At 43.6% G+C, this 22,198-nt stretch overlaps 1 protein-coding gene and 1 long non-coding RNA gene across 7 annotated transcripts in view; one reads left to right on the forward strand and one right to left on the reverse strand.

Annotated features, from left to right (window-relative positions):
* RBMS3 (RNA binding motif single stranded interacting protein 3) overlaps positions 1 to 22,198 on the forward strand; it is a gene marked incomplete at its 3' end in the record, with an annotated part of 775,525 nt that overhangs the window by 196,244 nt on the left and 557,083 nt on the right. For all 6 annotated transcript variants that reach the window (XM_079947347.1, XM_079947348.1, XM_079947349.1 and 3 more), the window contains exon 3: positions 12,138 to 12,311. In XM_079947347.1, coding sequence (XP_079803473.1) covers positions 12,138 to 12,311 — 174 coding nt within the window. The remainder of the gene's footprint in view (positions 1 to 12,137; positions 12,312 to 22,198) is intronic.
* The window catches only part of LOC307199594, a 660,078-nt gene that overhangs the window by 100,760 nt on the left and 537,120 nt on the right, over positions 1 to 22,198 (reverse strand). The window lies entirely within an intron of this gene.

Below are 22,198 nucleotides of genomic sequence, written 5' to 3' on the forward strand. Positions count from 1 at the left end.
TTACTTCATTCTGTCTGTTCCTGCCATAACCAAGTATCATATGAATACACTTTGGATATGCTGATGATATTACACTCTTTGGGGAAGGGGTGGAGAGTGGATCAGTGGATACTGGGGGAGAAATGGGACTGATGTTTTTGAGATCTGACTACAGTATGGTTTTAACCTCTGTGTTGATGTGTTTGTTCTGAAACACACTAAAAAATATATATATTTAAAAAAACACACCCATTTTTTTCTGCGGCACCTTAAACACTAACGCATGCATTAAGGCACAGGCTTGTGGGGATCACAGTCTGTTTCACCAAATGCATAAACTGTTGTTCTGAGTTACAGGATAACACTCAGGACAACACTTGATGCATTAGGATAGTGCTTCATGTGCCTGTTAAAGTGAACTGTGATCCACAAAAGCTTATAATAAGTTCGCAAATCATTGAAGTGCCACAGGATTCTTTACTGTTTCTGATGCAACAGACCAACATGGCTATTCCTCTGGAAATCATTACTAAAAATGTGATGGCCTAGTGCAGAAATACGTTTAGAGACAGTCTGGCGAGAGAGAGCAAGAGAGAAAGAAACTTGTTATTATTCTTTGTTTCATCACTGTTTTTCTCATTTCTATTTAATCTTACCCTGATTTGCCTAAGAGCTCCCTCGATTTTTGCATGTCAAACCTAGTCTTTTACTTTTTTAAATAATTACTAGTCATGTGAGTTTCAAGTATTTCTGGTTAAAAGTGTCTGTGTGTCTGTGTATGATTGTGTGTAGGCTTCAGATGGTACTGTGGGTCGATTGGGAAGGTCATGAGGAAGCCTGGATTTTAATAGTACTATAATAAACATACATTATAGATGGCTGTTGCTATATTTGACAGGGCTCCCTATCATTAGCCAATCCACCCCAGGCAGCAGGTTTTGGGTACCATGAAATGGCAATAAATTGTGAATGATTTAGTTTGTTATTTTATTTTTACCATCATGGAAAGGCATCTTGATTATCTGCCTCAGGCCCCAAAATGTCATGGTTTATTTGTCTGATTCTAGGTACTTAAAAAATTGGCATGCCTCTGTGATTCTAGGTACTTCAAAAAAAAAAAAAAAAAAAGGAAGCAAAAAAGTAAAAGGGAGTATGGAACTTTATTGTGCAGAGTTATGAAGGAATCATATGCATAATTCCCTTGATAAAGACACTATTGAAATGTGTTGGGAACACCAATCTTAGCAGATGTCCTTTCTTTTTAATGTGTACTTCAAACAAGCCTAACAATCCCATTTCTTCCCCCCTTTTCTCTCTCTCTCTTTTTAAAATCTTTGTAAGCTTCATAAATCTGCATTAAAGATGGACAGATTTTTTTTCTGACACAGAGGACAACATCCAATGTCATGTTTTTCAGCCTTGGGCTTTAGGAAGCCCTCCAGGGCTTCTCTAGAGCTGGGAATGATACTATACCTGCTCTATTTTGCTGTGGAATCATGGGACTTGTTGGCATCTGTCTGTCTCACGAGACAATAGAGGAGCGCACCTTTAAGGGTGAAGTCAAATGCTGGAAGGGGAAATGGGGGGCAGATGGGGCTCTGGGAAGGTAGCCTGTCTAGGAGAAGGAAAACTCTGATCCTTAACCTTCTCTGCCTTGTGGCTATACTCGTTCATGAAAACGGCTTTGGGAGCAAAACCCAAGGAACAATCCTTACCCATTGCCTTGTGGGACATCTTCGGGAGAAGAAAAGTCTGAGGATTAAACCCTGCATAAAGCCAGAGTGGAGACCCTGAGATGGTTGGATGACACCTTGCATGCCTCCTTCCAGTAACTCCTGCAGCCAAGCTGGTGTCAAATGTATTGCTCTCCTTTCCTTTGGATCACATCAGCGAGACCAAGAGGGAGCTTTGTCTGGGCAGTCCAGGACCTCCATCCACATTGCCCAGGCTTGCGCCCCAGAGAGGTCACTTTGGTGGGACTCGTACAGCCCATGATTCCCGTACAGCATTGGTGGTTAATCTGTGGCCATCCAGATGTTATTGGACTCCAACTCCCATCAGCCCTAGCCACCACGGTCAGTGATCAGGCATGATGGAAGATGCAGTCCAGCAACATCTTGAGGGCCACAGGCTAGCCATTCCTGCTCTACAGCAAAAGGGCCAGGGAAATTCTGTTTCCTCCACCTCACCATCTGAAAACCAGTGTGGCATAGTGATTAAGAGCGGTAGACTCGTAATCTGGTGTACCAGGTTTGATTCCCCGCTCCTCCACATGCAGCTGCTGGGTGACCTTGGGCTAGTCACACTTCTCTGAAGACTCTCAGTCTCACTCACCTCACAGAGTGTTTGTTGTGGGGGAGGAAGGGAAAGGAGATTGTTAGGCTTTTTGAGACTCCTTTGGGTAGTGATAAGGCGGGATATCAAATCCAAACTCCTCTTCTTCTTCCTCCTCCTCCTCCTCTCCTCCTCCTCCTCTTCTTCTTCTTCTTCATCATCATCATCATCATCATCATCATCTCCTCCTCCTCCTCCTCCTTCTTCCTAGGAGCTATCTTTGTGGGGGAAATTAAAGAAAGAGGAGAAGATGCAAGATGGTTTTGCATTTATCCATTGTTATAGTTCCTACTGCCTATTTTTAAAAAATTGTAAACAGACCTGGAATCTTTTTGATGGAGGGTGCTATAGTAATCCAATCCCTAAAAAACTTACTAAATATAAACCTGAATTGCATTTTTGCTCTCACCCAGTGTGTGATGACAGTCTTAGGATGCAATTTTTCACCTACTTATCTGTAAATTAGCTGTGCTGAATTCAGTGAGACTTTGGTAGACATGCATAGGATCGTGCTGTTCTGGGGGTATCTCCTGTGGAAGTTAGCCATACAGCATATTGCGCTAGTTACCTGCCTGTGTGTGCGCTGTAACCTCTCAAGATAAAAGAAGCTTCGAGTGAATACTACGGAAACGGCACTCAAGTGAGCATTCAAGGAAATATTTTTAGCTAGCTTATCTCAACCATTAAGACTGTCTGTTATATTGGATTCCCTAATTGCTTGTGTCACAGTTGTTTCGCCAAAGGCTTGGTAGTGCTGTCTGTAATTGAAAACTTTATTTCCAAATTCCCTTCACAGGATATACCTGGCAAAAGCTCAAAATATTTCGCTCTGCAATCTTTCTGCTTATCAGCGCTGAATAACAGGGATAACCCCGCTGTCCTTTTCAAATGTGTCACCCTGTGGTTCGACCCTTTTCTCCCCATGTGAGGGTTGGGGGAACCTTGAGGTTCAAACAGCATTAGCAGTGAAGGGACTTTTTTGAACCTCTGATAATTTTAAGATGCAGTTTGGGGGGAAGAGGGGATGGGTAGGAATAGATGCATATTTAGCTTGTACATGTGCATCATGGAATCACAGCTTTGGGGCAGATTCACACCAGACATTTAAAGTGGTATGATACTGCATTAAACAGTAATTGCTTCTCCCAAAGAATCCTAGGAGCTGTCATTTGTTAAGGGTTATTATTATTGTTATTAATAATAATAATAAAATTTATTTGTACCCCGCCCTCCCCAGCCAAAGCCAGGCTCAGAGCGGCTAACATCATACAAATAACACAGTATACATAAAAACAGGCATCAATTAATTAAAATACATCTTAAAATTAATTCAGACAAATTAAAATTTGGACAAATGGCAGTTATCAGGTTAAGATTGAGAGCAGTTAATACTTGCCAGGACCAACTGTTTTCACTGATCATATAAGGACCTGTGAACAGGCTGGGAGGCCTCGTTCATGCTTGTTCTTATACAAAAGAAAATAGGTGAGACTACCCCCTGGCCAAAGGTCTGGCGGAACAGCTTTGTCTTGCAGGCCCTGCGGAAAGATGTCAAATCCCGCAGGGCCCTATTCTCTTGTGGGAGAGCGTTCCACCAGGCCGGGGCCATGGCCCAAAAGGCCCTGGCTCTGGTCGAGGTCAGTCTAATTTCCCTGGGGCCCAGGATCTTCAGAGTGTTGTTGTTTGCAGACCGTAAGGTCCTCCGTGGGGCATACCAGAGGAGGTGGTCCCGTAGGTACGAGGGTCCTAGGCCATATAGGGCTTTGAAGGTTAAAACCAGCACCTTAAACCTTATTATCCATTATCATTCTTATCTATTAAAGGCAAGCTCGTGTGTGACAAGATGAACTAACTGGCTTCATAGATCTAATTATTATTATTTTGCTCAACTTTTTATAGTTAGCAGATGTTTATCTCTACTTATCCGTGAGCTCAACATGCAATTCGGAGTAAAGGATTTTCTCCCCTCCTCCTCTTTCCCAACTTGTTGTTCAAGGAAACATACATTATCATTGGGGGATTGGTCATATTTTATCATTCCAGTCGTTTGTGGATTAGGCCTGCAATCTCTACTGGAGCATGTTTCAAGTCGGGGCATCTTGCATCTCAGCCGGAGGCACCTACAACAATGTCATCCATTCCTGCAGTGGGTTTTTGTCGCATCCAGGACTCCTCTGGGGAGTCAAAAGAGAATATGCTGGTGGTTGAAGAGAAATGTGCCTAATAAGAATCTCCAGGCACAATTATTGTGGTTTCTTCTTCTTCCTTTTTACAGAACTACAGAAGAAGTAGCCAAAGGCAGAATGCTTTTAATAATAATAATCCAGGGATTGGAGAGACTCAAATTTATGTCATTTCCCCCAGACCGCTCATACTTCTGAGAAGTTCATTTTAAAGGCTTAGCAGCTAAGACAGCATGGACTCAACTTTGGAAGTCATTTGCACACTTCTTCTGAAGTCTGATGGAATAGTGGAACTTGGAAGAGAGTTTTGACCTATCTCATTAATATGTCAACTGTAAAAAGGGAGTGAATCTACTTGAAAATTTTCTGGGAGAAAAAAATAATTATGGACTGTAGTCAATTAAGGGTTTCAGTACCTTCTGCAAGGAAATACTAAGGGGGGAAAGAGAGAAAGAGAAATGATTAATTTATTCCATGTGTCCTTTCCAAATCTTTTAATGATCAGTGGTGCTTCTATGTCATTTTGAACTATCTGACTGCAGATATAGTGCATATGGGATTCCAAATATATAACCTCCTGCCCAAATTATGCATATTATTTAGGTGCAAATGTGCAAGGAAATGATGGGCAGGTGTTGACCTAAAGGCTGCATGAAATGCCTGGACCAGTCAGTTTTCTGACAGTTTAAGTGTCTGTCAGCTTTGAAGCTGAATGCTGTTCTCTAAATATATGGGGAGGGGGGCTTTTTAAGTATCGAAGGAACAGTCCTTCAATGAATTAAGAGTGCAGTATGCCATGATTCAATAAAAACAACCACTGGTTGCTGGGTCTTCAATGGCACAGAGAACCAACAGGATTTTCTCCATGATAAACAAGTCACATAGTCCATTTGCTGTGAGCAAGGACCTGCCATTAGATGAGTAATGAATGTTGCTATTCAAATCAGACCTTAGGAAACTAGATCAGCTCATAGCTTGGTTGGATATAATCAATGGGCTTTAGTTGTCAAAGCTATCCACCTCCTATTTTGGACTCATCACAACCCTCTGTATATAGCACGTTTACTCAGAAGCATCACCTAATTGTGATGAATGGGGATTAATCCCATGTAGTCTAAACCACTGAGCCTAGGGCTTGCTGATCAGAAGGTTGGTGGTTTGAATCCCCGCGATGGGGTGAACTCCTGTTGTTTGGTCCCAGCTCCTGCCAACCTAGCAGTTCAAAAGCACGTCAAAGTGCAAGTAGATAAATAGGTACTGCTCCGGCGGGAAGGTAAACGGTGTTTCCGTGTGCTGCTCTGGTTCGCCAGAAGTGGCTTAGTCATGCTGGCCACATGACCCAGAAGCTGTACACCAGCTCCCTCGGCCAGTAAAGCGAGATGAGCACCACAACCCCAGAGTCGTTCACGACAGGACTTAACGGTCAGGGGTCCCTTTACCTTTACTTTTAAGTATGCCTAGGATCACAGCCTTAGTTGCACTGGTTGTCCATGCTTGTGCCCTGTTTAAAAGCTTCACAACATTACTTGATGATTACTGTTTGCAAGTTGAGAAACATAGCATCTGATAAGGCAGGTGATGTTACATGAACTGGGTAAACTCTTGCAAGGAGCTGGTATGTAAGAGTAAAACTTTATATGTGTAGCTACGGTCTCCTAGGACATTACACACACACACAAACCAACAAACCCCTCAACCCTCCAGGAACTGGGAACCTCACAACCTACATCTTGGTGAATTACCTAAGACTTCACACAACTTTTATTGCCTTCTTCATAGGATCATGCCACATTGTACTCTGCAATCGGCAGGTTGTATGAAGCTTTGGAATTGGCCAGGTTTAATATAAATATGAAGAGTCTGCACTTCTGGCCTTGCCTGGTCAACAGCTGCTTTTTGGGCTTGCCTGGTCAACAGTTCCTACTTCCAGCAACTGATTTCAGGGACCTTGAGTTAGAAAACATCCACTCCAGGTTTAGGATTTGGGTATGGGCCTTTTGCAGCTTTCTCTGGTACAACTGAACGACTGCAAGGAATCATAAAACCCACTGACAAATACCCCTTCCTCTTGGTTCATGTGGGAACCAATGACACTGCAAGCAATAGCCTCCAGAAGATCAAAAGAGACTACGAGGCTCTGGGCAGGAAATTGAAGCAATTAAATGCACAAATTGTCATCTCATCTGTCCTCCCAGTTGAACGACGTGGCCCAGGGAGAGAGGGAAAAATAGTGGAAGTGAACAGCTGGCTTCGCAAATGGTGTAAACAGGAACGGTTTGGATTCTTAGATCACGGACTGCAGTTTCTTGAAGATGGACCTCTGGCAAGCGATGGGCTGCACCTCACAACGGTTGGGAAGAATATTTTTGCCAAAAATCTCAGAAACCTCATCAGGAGGGCTTTAAACTGACTAATGTGGGGGAGGGAGACAGTGCTCCTGAAGGTAGGAGTCTATCAATTGATGAAGATGATCATCCAAATGTCATAGACCAAATGGAGCAAACAGCACGCAGACCTAGTGGTGGGAGGAAAAAATCCTTAAATAAGAGACACGGGGGAATGATTAATGGACTTCAATGTCTGTACACTAATGCGCAAAGCATGGGAAATAAACAAGATGAGCTTGAGCTCTTGGTACAGCAAACTAAATATGACATAATAGGCATCACTGAAACCTGGTGTCCCACGATTGGAATGTAATAATGGAGGGATACAATCTATTTCAGAAAAACAGACCAGACAAGAAAGGAGGAGGAGTGGCGTTATATGTCAGGGATGTGTATACCTGTGAAGAGATCCAAGATTTAGAACCTCAAAGCCAAAGTGAGAGCATTTGGGTCAAAATTAAGGGAGAGAAGAAATTAAGGGCGAGAAGAATAACAGTGACTCATTGTGGGAGTTTACTATACGTCCCCAAGCCAAACGGAGGACATAGATGATGCCTTCCTGGAACAGATGGCCAAGCATGCAAAAGGAAGGGAGATAGTAGTAATGGGGGACTTCAATTACCCGGATATTTGTTGGATGTCAAACTCAGCCAAGAGCATAAGGTCAAACAGATTCCTCACTGGCCTTGCAGACAACTTCATTGTCCAGAAAGTGGGAGAAGCAACAAGAGGAGCAGCCATATTAGATCTGGTCCTAACCAATGTGGATGACCTGGTTAGTGGGGTAGAAGTGGAAGGATCATTAGGCGCGAGTGATCATGCTCTTCTGAAGTTTACTATACAGCGGAAAGGAGCAGCCAAGCATACTAGGACTCAATTTCTTGACTTTAAGAAAGCCGACTTCATAAAACTTAGGGAAGTGCTGGGTGAGATCCCATGGACAGTAATACTAAAAGGAAAGGGAGTTCATGATGGCTGGGAGCTTGTTAAGAGGAAGATAGTAAAAGCACAACTTCAGGCAATACCAATGAGACGGAAACATGGAAGGTGCCTAAAGAAGCCAGGGTGGCTATCTAAAGAACTTTTAACTGAGTTAAGATTTAAAAAGGATGTGTACAAAATATGGAAAAGGGGGGAAACCACCAAAGAGGAATTCAAACAAATAGCCAGCACGTGTAGACACAAAGTCAGAAAAGCTAAAGCACAGAATGAACTCAGGCTTGCTAGAGAGGTTAAAAGCAACAAAAAAGGCTTTTATGGGTATGTTCGTAGCAAAAAGAAGAACAAAGAAACAGTGGGGTCACTCAGAGGAGAAGCTGGTGAAATGCAAACAGGGGACACAGAAAGGGCTGAACTCCTCAATGCCTTCTTTGCCTCAGTCTTCTCCGATAAAGAAAACAATGCCCGACCTGAAGAATTTGGAGCAAATGATTCAGCAGAGGAAACACAGCCCAGAATAACTAAGGAGATAGTACAAGAATACTTGGCTAGTTTAGATGTATTCAAGTCTCCAGGGCCAGATGAACTGCATCCAAGAGTATTAAAAGAACTGGCAGTCATCTTTGAGAATTCCTGGAGAACAGGAGAAGTCCCGGCAGACTGGAGGAGGGCAAATGTTGTCCCTATTTTCAAAAAGGGGAAAAGAGAGGACCCAAATAATTACCGCCCAGTCAGTCTGACATCAATACCAGGGAAGATTCTGGAGCAGATCATTAAGCAAACAGTCTGTGAGCACCTAGAAAGGAATGCTGCGATCACCAATAGTTAGCATGGATTTCTGAAAAATAAGTCATGTCAGACTAACCTGATCTCGTTTTTTGACAGAATTACAAGCCTGGTAGATGAAGGAAATGCAGTGGATGTAGCCTACCTTGATTTCAGCAAGGCATTTGACAAGGTGCCCCATGATATTCTTGTAAAGAAGCTGGTAAAATGCGGTCTTGACTATGCTACCACTCAGTGGATTTGTAACTGGCTGACTGACCGAACCCAAAGGGTGCTCATCAATGGTTCCTCTTCATCCTGGAGAAGAGTGACTAGTGGGGTGCCACAGGGTTCTGTCTTGGGCCCGGTCTTATTCAACATCTTTATCAACGACTTGGATGATGGACTCAAGGGCATCCTGATCAAATTTGCAGATGACACCAAACTGGGAGGGGTGGCTAACACCCCAGAGGACAGGATCACACTTCAAAACGACCTTGACAGATTAGAGAACTGGGCCAAAACAAACAAGATGAATTTTAACAGGGAGAAATGTAAAGTATTGCACTTGGGCAAAAAACATGAAAGGCACAAATACAAGATGGGTGACACCTGGCTTGAGAGCAGTACATGTGAAAAGGATCTAGGAGTCTTGGTTGACCACAAACTTGACATGAGCCAACAGTGTGACGCGGCAGCTAAAAAAGCCAATGCAATTCTGGGCTGCATCAATAGGAGTATAGCATCTAGATCAAGGGAAGTAATAGTGACACTGTATTCTGCTCTGGTCAGACCTCACCTGGAGTACTGTGTCCAGTTCTGGGCACCACAGTTCAAGAAGGACACTGACAAACTGGAACGTGTCCAGAGGAGAGCAACCAAAATGGTCAAAGGCCTGGAAACGATGCCTTATGAGGAACGACTAAGGGAGCTGGGCATGTTTAGCCTGGATAAGAGGAGGTTAAGGGGTGATATGATAGCCATGTTCAAATATATAAAAGGATGTCACATAGAGGAGGGAGAAAGGTTGTTTTCTGCTGCTCCAGAGAAGCAGACACGGAGCAATGGATCCAAACTACAAGAAAGTAGATTCCACCTAAACATTAGGAAGAACTTCCTGACAGTAAGAGCTGTTCGACAGTGGAATTTGCTGCCAAGGAGTGTGGTGGAGTCTCCTTCTTTGGAGGTCTTTAAGCAGTGGCTTGACAACCATATGTCAGGAGTGCTCTGATGGTGTTTCCTGCTTGGCAGGGGGTTGGACTCGATGGCCCTTGTGGTCTCTTCCAACTCTATGATTCTATGAACTGCTATAGCCATGCCTGGCTAAGAACAGGCTGGCCACAGTAGGACTACTGTTCACTGGGAACCTTGAGACTGGAATACTGCAATGTGCAATGTGCTCTATGGCCTGGTCTTGATACTCCAGTTATTGTAGAATGCCGTGGCTAGACACCTGATGGGGAAAGACACCTAAGAGCATGGCACACTTATGCTAAAACGTTAGAACTGGCTGCCCATATGATACCATGCCAGGTTCAAGGTTACTGTGCAGATATACAAACCCCAAGGACCACTAGAGCCCTTATGTCCTAGCTTGATCACCAAGATCATCCCTGGAGTGTTTTATCTTCAACTAGAAGTTGGTCTTTTCGTGTCAGCAGGCAACATCACTGCTAATTTTCAGACATCGTCTTCATATGCTGAAAGGCTCTTGAGTTGTTTAAACTTTTTCAGCATGGGGTAGTCATATTTATTTTGTCTCATGTTTATGGTAGCTTACGTTTTATTGTACTTCCATATTTTGTTGTGCACTGCCTTGATATTTTATGTTAGGGGGCGGTCTATAAATCTTTCTCTAAAATAAATAAATAAATTAGAACGTCTATCCGGTCTCTTCTGATCCCAGCCCACCCAGAACCCAGTGCTCTGTTCGTTGCGAAAGATGAAATTTATTTCTGATGAATTTATGAGATAGGCCAAAGAAAAGAGAATTTATATTGCATTCCTTTGGGGAATTAAAGTGAAACCTTTCCTTTGATATGCCAAGATTCATAGCCCTATAAAAGGCTTATTTGAAGAGTGGAGGGAAGATCTTCTTCAAGTATGAGGGCAGTGTTTCTCTCCAAAAACCTCTTCAGAATGAACAAAGTAACCCCTTGTCATATATTGTGACTAATGAGAGTTTAGGGTAGCTTTTAATGTTCATTTGTATGCTTTGCGTTTGGAGAGTTGTAAGTTAAATCTGTAGAAATCGCACCACAGGAATCCCTTGACATGAACCAAAAAGGAGCAGCCCTCTGCTTCAGATACCATAAAGTGTTGCTGAGGGTAGTGTGGGGAATGTCTGCTCTTTGGTGGGATCTCTCCTCATCAGCTGGAAATAAGCATGCATCAGAAGGCATGACAGAAGTCGATGTGCATTGTGTTTGCTAGCTGTGCCACCCGTGCATTTTACAATTTATAAAGCACAATTAGAGCCAACAGAAGGTGTGGTTTCATTCAGGGTGGCTTGAATGTCAGAAAGAACAGGGTGCAAGTGCAAGGAATTTAGAAGGACCCTGTTTCCAACTTTACAGTTATCTCTTGGAAGGCCTGAGGGGTCCCAGCTAGATTTAAGGCAAATAACCCTAAGAAGGGAGAGGAGGAGCCTTGAAATTATTATCAACAATTAGCACCTGCACAGCAGACTGAGCAGGCACCCAAATCACCTGGCCAAAGTCTTATCCACTATGGTGAGATGCATTATATTTCCACTTCTTCTTTTTTTAAACTTTTATCTATTTCCACCTAAAGTATAGTATTGATTCTTAAATTTTCATCCCGATAAATAAATCAGCACATGCCAGTATTATGCAAATTGGTTTCCTGACTTTTCCTTTGTTGTTTGGTGATGCAAAAGTGGCCCCCTTAGAGGAATTGTACAGTGTTATGTACTGAAGTTCTCACCCTGGGCCAGCAGGGGGATACTGTAGATAGTTCAGGTCCACATATGCAAATAAGGGATCGAAAGTGACGTTCAGTGATTGGATAGTTACAGAAAATGGTTACTGTTGCATTCTAGTGGAGCTGTATATAAGCAGGCTGGCTGATCCCTTCAGTTCAGTTCTTTTCTGGCCTGTGAATAAACAAGAGCTGTTTGAAGAATCGCTGTGTCGTCTGATAGGTTCACCCACAACTTAACATACAGTATCTCCGTATTTTCAGAAGCTGATTTGATAAGAGTTTGCAAAGTGATTGTGAATGTCAGCACTTGCGGCATTTTGCCCATCTGCTGCTCGTCGCCATCTCTGTGCCTCCTCTGGGATGGGGTCACAGGTAAACTTCATTTGCAAGCGATTACAAGACCCACTTCTCTTTTGTCCTCTGGAGAGTAACTGTTCCCCAGTACAGCATTCCTGGACTCTTAGCTTCATTGACTTTCCAGTATTCTTTCATTTTCTGCAGAAAAAAAATATGTCTATGTGTTTTCCAAATGCAACATTGTGTGTGTTTATGTGCAGTTCAAGTATTTGCATTTTACATTTGCTTTTTTCTTTCTTTCTCTCGGTAGCCTAATTCCACAGTGAGAACGTACCAAAACAGTAAATACCGAGTGACCATGAGTCCTGGCTTTAGTTCCCAGTGGAGCAGCAGCCAACCTCTTTGGAACACATACACTTTCCCAAGGACAAGCTTGCACTACCAATCCCACGCTAGCTACACCTACTGTGCTGGACACACTGCGGTGAGTAACTATAGCAACCTGCATCCTCTTGGTCGGTGAAACGTAGTAGGACTTGTCATCACATACTGACAAATGATTGGGCTTCACCAGTGTTTCCTCTATGCCAGTGTAATTGGACGTGGCTTGTGGGAATATGGTCATTTGTCCATAAGAGCATGGGCAAAAGTTTATTATTGCAAGGATGATTTCATAAGCAGAAAGCATTGCTTGCAAGCATGAGCAGCGCGTGGACAGCTCATGCCATCCAATGATTGGTCCACGTAGTATAACATGATCAAATACGTGGTCTGGTGTGAGAACATGAGACTAATGCATTGTATTGTCTTTTATCTGCTGACTGAGGCAAAGTTTTCTCCTTGAATTTGTATCTTTTCGTGGACACACAATAAAGGCTGTGCTCCAGCAGCTTCTAGAGAGAGCTGCGGCCAGACTTCTTCAACCCATCTTGGCGTGAGACTGATTATTTACGGATGGCGAGCGGGTTCTCGACAGTGGCTTGTCCTTATGTGGGTCAACTGCTGTCATTCTACGACCATATACCATGGGTCTTGTTGCATCTGTGTTCTGTGAAGATGAGGCACTGTCTATGATTTAGTAGTTGTATTAGTTGTAATGAAGGTGTATTAACTGTTTTCTATTCTCGTCTTTAACTTTTGAGACTTAGCATAGCTAAATGGCTATTTGTTGAGCCCAAAGTCTGTAGAGTGTTCGTTAATTATAATGGTTCTTCAGTAGAACCTATTATCTTCTGTCATCATCTTTGGTCAATTTGCTCAGCACACTCGATAGAGAACATAATTGCCACCTCTGTGCTAAGCTGCTGAACATATTTGTACCTAAACAAGTAGTGAACAGTTGGGAAAGAGCTGAGAACATAATGCTCACCTCATCTTCTTAGTTTGATATCTGTGAAAGGACAATTATGGCTGTCATTATGAAAACAGTTTGGGGACCACTTTCCAAAACTTTAGTGCAGTGCTAAAGAAAAGGCTACATGTTTTGGCTTCAGGAGGAATCTAAGAGTGAGAACAGATGTTATGCAAGCCCCAGAAATGCTGTCAGAAACATTGTGATGTATATCCTCCACCCCTCCTCCTAATTTTTGGGAATGCTCACCAGATTTTTGTTGTGGCTTACCCCATTCCACATCATTGGCCAACACTGGCCAAGAACATCTCCATGGAAGTGTTTTCTGCAGCACATTCATGGCAGATGCAACATATCGCCCTTAGTGCGGATTCACATATGCATATATATCATTTGACTTAGGCTAGAATTGTAGGGATGGAAGAGGCCCATAGGGTCATCTTGTTCAACCCCCTGCAATGCAGAAATCTTGCCTACAGCTGTCCCTGGGTGAGCTTGAACTTGGTATGTGATGACTCACAGATGAGTTCGTAAGTTGTGTTCTTTGGGTAGTGTCCAGGGTGACATGGGAGCAGAAAACTCAATGGATATTTTTTATTCCCCTCATCCCCCCTACAGTCAGGTGTAAATCCCCACCCCAAAATAAGCCTTAGGAAGAGCACCTATTATATTGTGTGGGCTGTGTCACCTGCGGTTGCAGTCGGAGAGGGAAAATCACTCCGAAATGGAGAGAGGAATTTTTCACTAGATTCCTTTCCTCATTTCAGGTATTCCCCCATCCCAGAGCAGCCCCAGGTGACACAGTTCACAATGGCCCCCCTGAAGTGGGGCGGGATATTGATTACATAATCTTGCCTTCTACCCACACTGTGTTTGAAAAGTATTGTGCTTGACGTGATGTCAGCTTTATGGAAGCTCCATCTGTGGTGTGTGGTTGTGAGGGCTGCTTTGTACACGTCAGTTGCCAACTTGATGAACTGGTGTATGAGAACACTTTCTGAGGAGGTCAATAAGATAGGTCCATGGGTTTTTCTTTTGCAACTCTGCCCATGATTGCGGCTTGTTCTCATTGTAGTTTGCAAATCAAAATGCATCAATAATTGTATGGTGCCCTGTAACTCACAGTGTAAGTGGCTGTCTTAACATCGGTTGCATTTCACCAATAATGCCAATGCATGCTCTCTCTTGTATATTACGTTGAGGTGTCTTTGAACAATTTGAGATTGTGTGAACTGCTTCCAGTCTACAACACTCCTTGGTGAAGTTTGTACTCAACGACAGCTATCCTAAAGTTGGGGGCGATGATTAAGATGACCCACCCTCAGATATTTATGGATACTGATGGAATCCTGAATACTCTGTGGACTTTCTAGTAGACAGAGCAGGTGATCCAGCCTAGGCTTTTGTCTTAACTGTGGAACAGTGAGATACAAAGGGTGGTTTTCCATGCCCCTGAGGTTCGATTGAGAAGAAGAAGAGTTTGGATTTGATATCCCACTTTATCACCACCCTAAGGAGTCTCAAAGCGGCTCACAATCTCCTTTCCCTTCCTCCCCCACAACAAACACTCTGTGAGGTGAGTGAGGCTGAGAGACTTCAAAGAAGTGTGACTGGCCCAAGGTCACCCAGCAGCTGCATGTGGAGGAGCGGGGAATCAAACCCGGTTCACCAGATTACGAATCCACCACTCTTAACCACTACACCACACTGGCTCTTCACTACTGACTGAACCTTTGGTGTGTTAACCTTTGCCCTGTGGAACTCCCTACCAGCATGGCTTCAGCAGGAACCACTCCTCCCTTCTTTCAGAAATATTATTAAAACTTTTGTTGTCGTTGTTTACGCACTCCTTTACAACACAGTTTTTTTCTTTTAACCAACCAGTGTCTACTTAGTTTTACTGATGTTTTAATTACAGTTTATGGATATTGTAGACTGAGTGTGTGTGTGTGTGTGTGTGTGAGAGAGAGAGAGAGAGAGAGAGAGAGAGAGAGAGAGATGGAAGTTATACATACTAAAATAAACATGGTGGCGTGAGCTACAACTGCCATCATCTTCACACATTTGTCATGCTGGCTGAGGCTGTGGGACACTGGAATCCAACTTCTGGAGGGCACAACCTTGGCTTGTGATCTTCTTCATGAAATGGTTTGTTGGAAAGTTCATTACGAAGTTTACCTAGCGTGTGTTGCATTAGGAAATTAATTCTAATTCTGAATCGCTGTGCAAATCTGAAAGCACATTTAAGTGCAGTGCTGTGGAATGCAGCTAATTTTTGCACTGGAAGAGGTTACTTCTGCACTCCTTTTAATTTTAGTTATTGCTGAAGAGCGCCTCCAGAACTCTCCCACATCTCTTAAAAAATGTTAGAGAAGAGAACAGTGGAAGTGCTCTTGACAAATAGTGTAAATGAACGAAGTTAAAACGGCCTGCAAGAAGATGGCCATGGCTTAAGTTTAAGCAATTGCCCATTTCCCCAGCGATGCACGGTTAGGTCCTAAATCAGTGGGAATGTCTGCATTCTCCCTTGGCTGCCTAACAAGAAATGGCTGCAATTCTGCACCCTGTGGCTAAGGACAGCAGAGTGTAGTGTAACTCTCACTATCCTGCCAATTGGCTCTGTGCACAGGGGTTTTTTTTAGGCTTTTGCTTCCGTGGACATGACACATCACAGATTCAAAGATGTTCCTTACTTTGGATGATAGAGGTCCCCCCCCTTACACACACACACACACACACACACACACAGAGAGAGAGAGAGAGAGAGAGAGAGAGAGAGAGAGAGGTGTTTGAGAAGCTTCCTGGAGTCATGAATGAAAAAGCATGGCTTCGAGATTTGCAAAGTACCGTATTTTTCGCTCTATAAGACGCACTTTCCCCCTCCTAAAAAGTAAGGGGAAATGTGTGTGCGTCTTATGGAGCGAATGCAGGTGGGAGGCTCTGCTCAGCGCTCCCTTAAAAAAGCCGCATGGAGCAGGTGCGCGGCTCTTGGGGTTTTTTCCTCAGCCAGGAAAGGCTGCGCACGGCTAAACAAGAAGCCAGGACAGCCAGCGGGATTGCTGCGCAGCGATCCCACTTGCTGTCCTGGCTTCTGGGATTCAGAATATTTTTTTTCTTGTTTTCCTCTTCCAAAAACTAGGTGCGTCTTAGCTTCCGGGTCGGCGCCATCGCCGAATGGCGGACTCCCTCCGAGCTCCGGAGGGAGCCTGCTGGGTAGGGGTTGGGTCCTGCTGCGCCGGCGACGCGGGGACCCTCAAAAACCATGGGCGGTGATGCCCATGGACTTGGTGACTCGGCGGGCACCGTTTGCGCCCCCGACCCACGAAGGAGCCTTTTTAAAGGCTGCGGAGCGGGTGACGGGGGTGTGTGGTGCTATGAGTCCACTGCTTCCCCTGCCTAGCGAAGCCGCATGCCATTCGACGGAGAGCAACGACTTCTTCTTTTGAAAATTTTGGATTAAAAAGAACAACCCGTGAGTAAATTTATCGGACTTAAAAGGAAAAATTTGATTTACGAATTTGGAGCGAGCGGGGGAGGTGCAAAAAGGAAGTCCCCCCCCCCCCGTTGTAGATGTTTTAACGCAAGGATTTGACAACTAAGATCGAGAGATGAACTTGTTTATTTGAAAAAAGTTAATTTCACGAAGGGAAATTACAAGTAATTGTGCTGGAGGAGAAGATTGGTCTGTGAGAACTAAAATCCAACCCCCCGGGAACCGGGAGCAATCCGTCATGAGAGACTGGTGAAGAGACACAGAAACTTTGACAGCTGTCAAAGTAGCTGTCAAAGCAGGAAAATTAAAGAGAACTTTGTTACGATGGCTTTGCTGGTTAGATTTGTTACAATTTGGACATAAATTATTGGAAATAAAGGCAACAAGTTATTTGACTTTTGGGTCTGATCTGGAAAGAAACTAAGTTACCATATTCCCTCTAGAGGGAGTTCGGGACATTGCAACAGTGGCAGCAAGTGGAAAAATACTAGGAAATTGAGCAGGATTTGTTATCTCTTGGGAAAGCTGCAAAAACGAAGCATTATTTTGTCTACAGAGGTTTCTACACTAAAGGAGACAATGGATTTATCTATTGAAGAAAGGAAGGGACTTGGCGTAAGTTTATGTTCCTGAATAAATAAAGCCTCTGTAGAGGAACCAGAAGTTTCTGAATTAGAAGGTTTTTGCAGCAGAACAGGAAAAGAAACCTGAGGAATAAGAGCTGGACTAAATTCGAAGTTAGAACATTTGGGACATCCAGACTTTAAAAGGATCAAGAAACAGAATTTGAGTTATACTCTTAAACACAGAGGTCTGGATGGAAGAAGAATGATCTTTTCTGAGAGTTTCTCCGAGATTGGACTTTCTGAAATTAAAAGCTACCAAAAAGACGGCAAAGTGGAACTGAGAGAGATTTAGACATGGACGTGGGTTCTCCAGGCTGGCAGTAGACAGATGGATGAACTTTGGGGATCGAAACCGGGAAAGGGGGGAGGGAGATTTGGAACCCAAAGGCTGTAAAACTATATATTTTTTCTTTTCTTTTTTTCCCCATTTTTCCTTGTTTTATAAAAATAGGGGAATTCGTGGAAGGGAACTGGGGTCGATCTTAGGGAAGTATAAAAAATATAAAGAGAAATGGTTAAATAAGATAAATTAATTTTGAATAAATGGGCTAATTATAATTATAACAAGGCTTTAAAATTTGGGGTAAGAATTTGTGGAATTAATTTAATGAAAATGGAATACAAGAGGGGGAGGGGGGGAGTCCTGGAAAGATGGCAATGAAATTAAGTGTAAAATGTATCCTTTTCTCTTTTCTTTCTTTCCTTTTTTATTCTGGAAACTTTAATAAATATTATTTTTAAAAAAACAAAACAAAAACTAGGTGCGTCTTATTGTCTGGTGCGTCTTGTAGAGCGAAAAATACGGTAAATCAATATAGACCAGGGGTCGGCAATGTTTTTGGGGCATGGGCCGGTTTGCGATCCTGCAGCCGCCACGGTGGGCCGGAGTGCAGGCGTGTGCTTGTGAATGCCATTTCCAGCACTCCTTCCAGCGTGGAGGAGGCGTGTGCAGCTTCCCATTGGCTGGAGGAGCTTCCTGCAGCCAATGGGAAGCCGCCCAGCGTCGTGGAAGGTGGTCCCTGCTCTGCTCCGTGCATGGGAGCCGACCGAGTGGCCGGCGGGGTCCATGGGCCGGTTAAACAACCCTCCGGCCCATGGGCCTTAGATTGCCTATGCCTGATATAGAGAGTTGCAGGAGAACACCTGGGGCAACATCAGGGCAACTTTCCACTTTCCAATGCTAACTGCTGACATTTTTATTTTTTAAAAAAATGTTTATCTGTGAAAACCATCTTAGAGTAACAAAGTCACAAACACCAGCTTATTAGGACACTTTGCGGAAAGAATAAATAGAGAGCCTACACATCTATTGTGTTGGGTTCCTTCAGGGGAAAAGATGTCAGGATCAAACAAATGCATCTCTCAATTAGCTTACCCTACCTAAACTTTCCACACTTCTTTGAATCTGAAGCAAACCATCTCAGTGGCTTCTTAGATTGTTTTTGCTGCTGCCTCTTTAGGCCAGCTTTTTCAAAGCAGCAATCTCATGCAGTTAATTCAAATCAAATCAGCTTATCAGCTTGGTTCATTGTAAGTCTTTCATAACCGCTCGTGTGTGACAGCCCATTAAAACTTGGCCAGAGTCTTTAAAACATCACTGGGGGGAAAAACCTGCAAATATATTTTACATTCAAGCTTTTGAGCTGCCTGGGCATATTTGTTTTGTACTATTAACCTTTGAAATTGAGCTTCTTTCCAGGGGTTGTAGGGACAAGGCAATGGGTAATATATCGGTTTAGCCGAGGTAATTTACCCAATTTTACTTTATATGGGATTAGCTTTATTACGGAGCGGGGAGGCAGGGGGGAACACCATCAGAAAAATCTGTCACCTACATGGGCAGGGATACATACTTTGTCCAGCAATTCTTCTAATGGGCACTTCACAATTCATGTGAATGTTTACATCTTTGTATTCAGTTTAGAAAAAAAAGTTACACTTGGATAGCCAACACACTGTCCTATGGATGTTGTAGACTACAACCCCCATCATCCCTAACCATTTGTGATTCTGGCTGTGGATGATGGGACTTATAGTCCAAAGCAACTGGAAGGCCACAGAATAATAATAAAAAAAACCTTCCAGTAGCACCTCAGAGACCAACTGAGTTTGTTATTGGTATGAGCTTTCGTGTGTATGCACACTTCTTCAGAGACCAACACGAAAGCTCATACCAGTAACAAACTCAGTTGGTCTCTAAGGTGCTACTGGAAGGAATTTTTTGTATTTTGTTTCGACTATGGCAGACCAACACAGCAACTTACCTGTAACTGGAAGGCCACAGGTTAGGCATCCTTGGTGTGCAGAAATCATGAGATGGACTGCAAGTCCCATGATTCTGCAGCAAGATGTAAGAGGCACAGCATCATTTCCAGCCATAGAGAGGCCAACCATGTCTGAAACGTGACTTGCGTGCTATTTCAACCAGGAACCTGCTGGAGAAGCTGTATACTCATCAGGGTCAGCCCTACCATTAGGCAAAGTGGTGCATCTGCCTCAGGTGGCAAATACAGTGGGGTGAGGTGTGAAGGAAGAGCTATGAGGACAGTGCTCTAGTCTAGGTCAGCCTTTACTAGGAGAATAGGAGAGGTTGATCTCTCAGCGACTTCTGACACCTTCTGGAATGACTCAGGGAGTTGGAAGTTGGAGTTTACTATATTACAGTGATTATTTTCCTACCTGAAGAGTTGCTGCCAGAAAGTAGCACTGGGGAGACTGTTACTTAGTCCCATGTCTTTGGAGCTGTGGCGTCCCACAGCAGTATAGTCTGCCTCCAGTGTTATTCCATATCTATATGAAACTGTTTGGAGAGGTCAGCTAGGGATCTGAGGCATCTCTCTATTCCATCTGAACCAGGAGAGGTTACAAAGGTATTGGGCCAGTGCCAGGAAACAGTGAAAGACTGGATGAGTGCCAATAAACTGAAGCTGAATTGCAATCAGATGGACGTTCTGTGAATGGGTGGTTGTCATATTCAGGAATTAGGTAGTACAACTTGGTCTAAAAGGGGTTGCACCCTGAAGGAACATGTTCATAGTACATCTGGATCCCAGTCTGTCACTGGAGTCACAAGTAGCCTCTGTGGCTAGGAGTTTTCATCCCCAGCTCCAGTCATTTCTGGAACAGGATAGCTTAGCTGCAGTAGTCCATGTTCTAGTGACATCCCACCTGGACTACTGTAATGTGTTCTATGGGGGTTGTCCTTGCAGACGGTCAGGAAACTGCCATTAGTGTAGTGGAGAATATGGCTTGTCAGGTTGGTGTGTGGAGCAGTTCAATGGGGGACCACTGCTAGGGATCTACCAGGCCTAATCCAAGGTGTTAGTACTAGTGTATAAAGCTCTGGTGGGATGTGGGTGGCACTGTGGTCTAAACCACAGAGCCTAGGGCTTGCCGATCAGAAGGTCAACGGTTTTAATCCCCGCGATGGGGTGAGCTCCCGTTGCTCAGTCCCTGCTCCTGCCAACCTAGCAGTTTGAAAGGACATCAAAGTGCAAGTAGATAAATAGGTACCACTCTGGCGGTAAGGTAAACGGCGTTTCAGTGCGCTGCTCTGGTTCGCCAGAAGCGGCTTAGTCATGCTGGCCACATGACCCGGAAGCTGTACGCCGGCTCCCTCGGCCTATAGAGCGAGATGAGCGCTGCAACCCCAGAGTCGGCCACGACTGGACCTAACGGTCAGGGGTCCCTTTACCTTTACTTATAAAGCTCTGATAGTGTTTAGGCAGGCTCTAAAAAATAGGGGAGGTTAATGAGGGGATGCAATGGACAGTCTTCTCCATTTTTAGTCTTATGGCCGGCTATGATAATGATATATTGATCTGAAATAGCTTTATGCTCCTATTATGCCAGTGATCATGTTGCTTTCATTTTATACGGTTTCCAATTGTTTTGAATCTTACGAGGTGCCATGGGAAGCTACTGTATTCTGAATGGCCGTGAATAATTTTTAACGTAAATAAATAAAAAGAACAACACAGTCTGCTTTTCCAAGCATAAGTGCTTATTGCTCAACAAACATAATCATCTAAGGACGAGAGGAATATACTTTTTCTTTCTGAGTTTGATAGCTGCCTTAGAAAAGCAGACAAACGAGAATTGCATCTGTAGATATTGTACCCATAGAGTGCTTCAGCGCAAGACTGCTATGAATAATCCATACAGCACTATATAACACAGAGACTTTAAAAATATTTTCTGAACGCCAAAGATCACGCCTCAAAACCTCCTAAAGAAACTATTAGTTGGGGTGGGGGGATTCAGTGTAGGCCCAGTTTTTATTTGGAAAATATTTCTTATTGGAAGATGGAAAAATAACCCTAATTTAAAAACTTTGAGGGCAGGGAAGAACTTCCTCACCCAGCCTTTATACCCTGTGAGTTACACATAAAATAAACAAGATGTGTTGTCCCTGTAAATTTTACGTTAGGGAATAAATTTAAAAAGCTTGGATTGAGTAACTTTCTCTTCTTTTCTAAAAAGATGATATTATATATATATATATATATGAGAAATCCATAAACATTTTGTAATTTTGACTGGTAAAGTGGTAAGGAAGTTGGCGCAACTTTGCCTCCCCCACCCCCCACTAATCCATTTCATGAATGGGAAAAGCACTTGCCTTGTGTACTTACCTTGTTTTCATTCCAGTCATGTGTTCAAACTGTTTCAGGCACAGTTACATTCAGTGCACCATCAGCAGCGACCCATGCTTGCAGGCTGACTCACTTTGGTTACAGGCCCATTGTGCTCTGGGTTTATGACCACTTAAAGCAAGGAAGCGTCGGCGATGCGAATAAGGCAGTTGCCATTGATGGCATTGTCAGAGAGCATCCTTAAACCCTGAAGGTGGTGTAGGATTCCTAGCTTAGTTTATACAGTGGTACCTCGGGTTACATATG

Source organism: Podarcis cretensis (assembly GCF_951804945.1).
Source record: "Podarcis cretensis genome assembly, chromosome: 12".
In the NCBI taxonomy this organism is placed as follows: domain Eukaryota; kingdom Metazoa; phylum Chordata; class Lepidosauria; order Squamata; family Lacertidae; genus Podarcis; species Podarcis cretensis.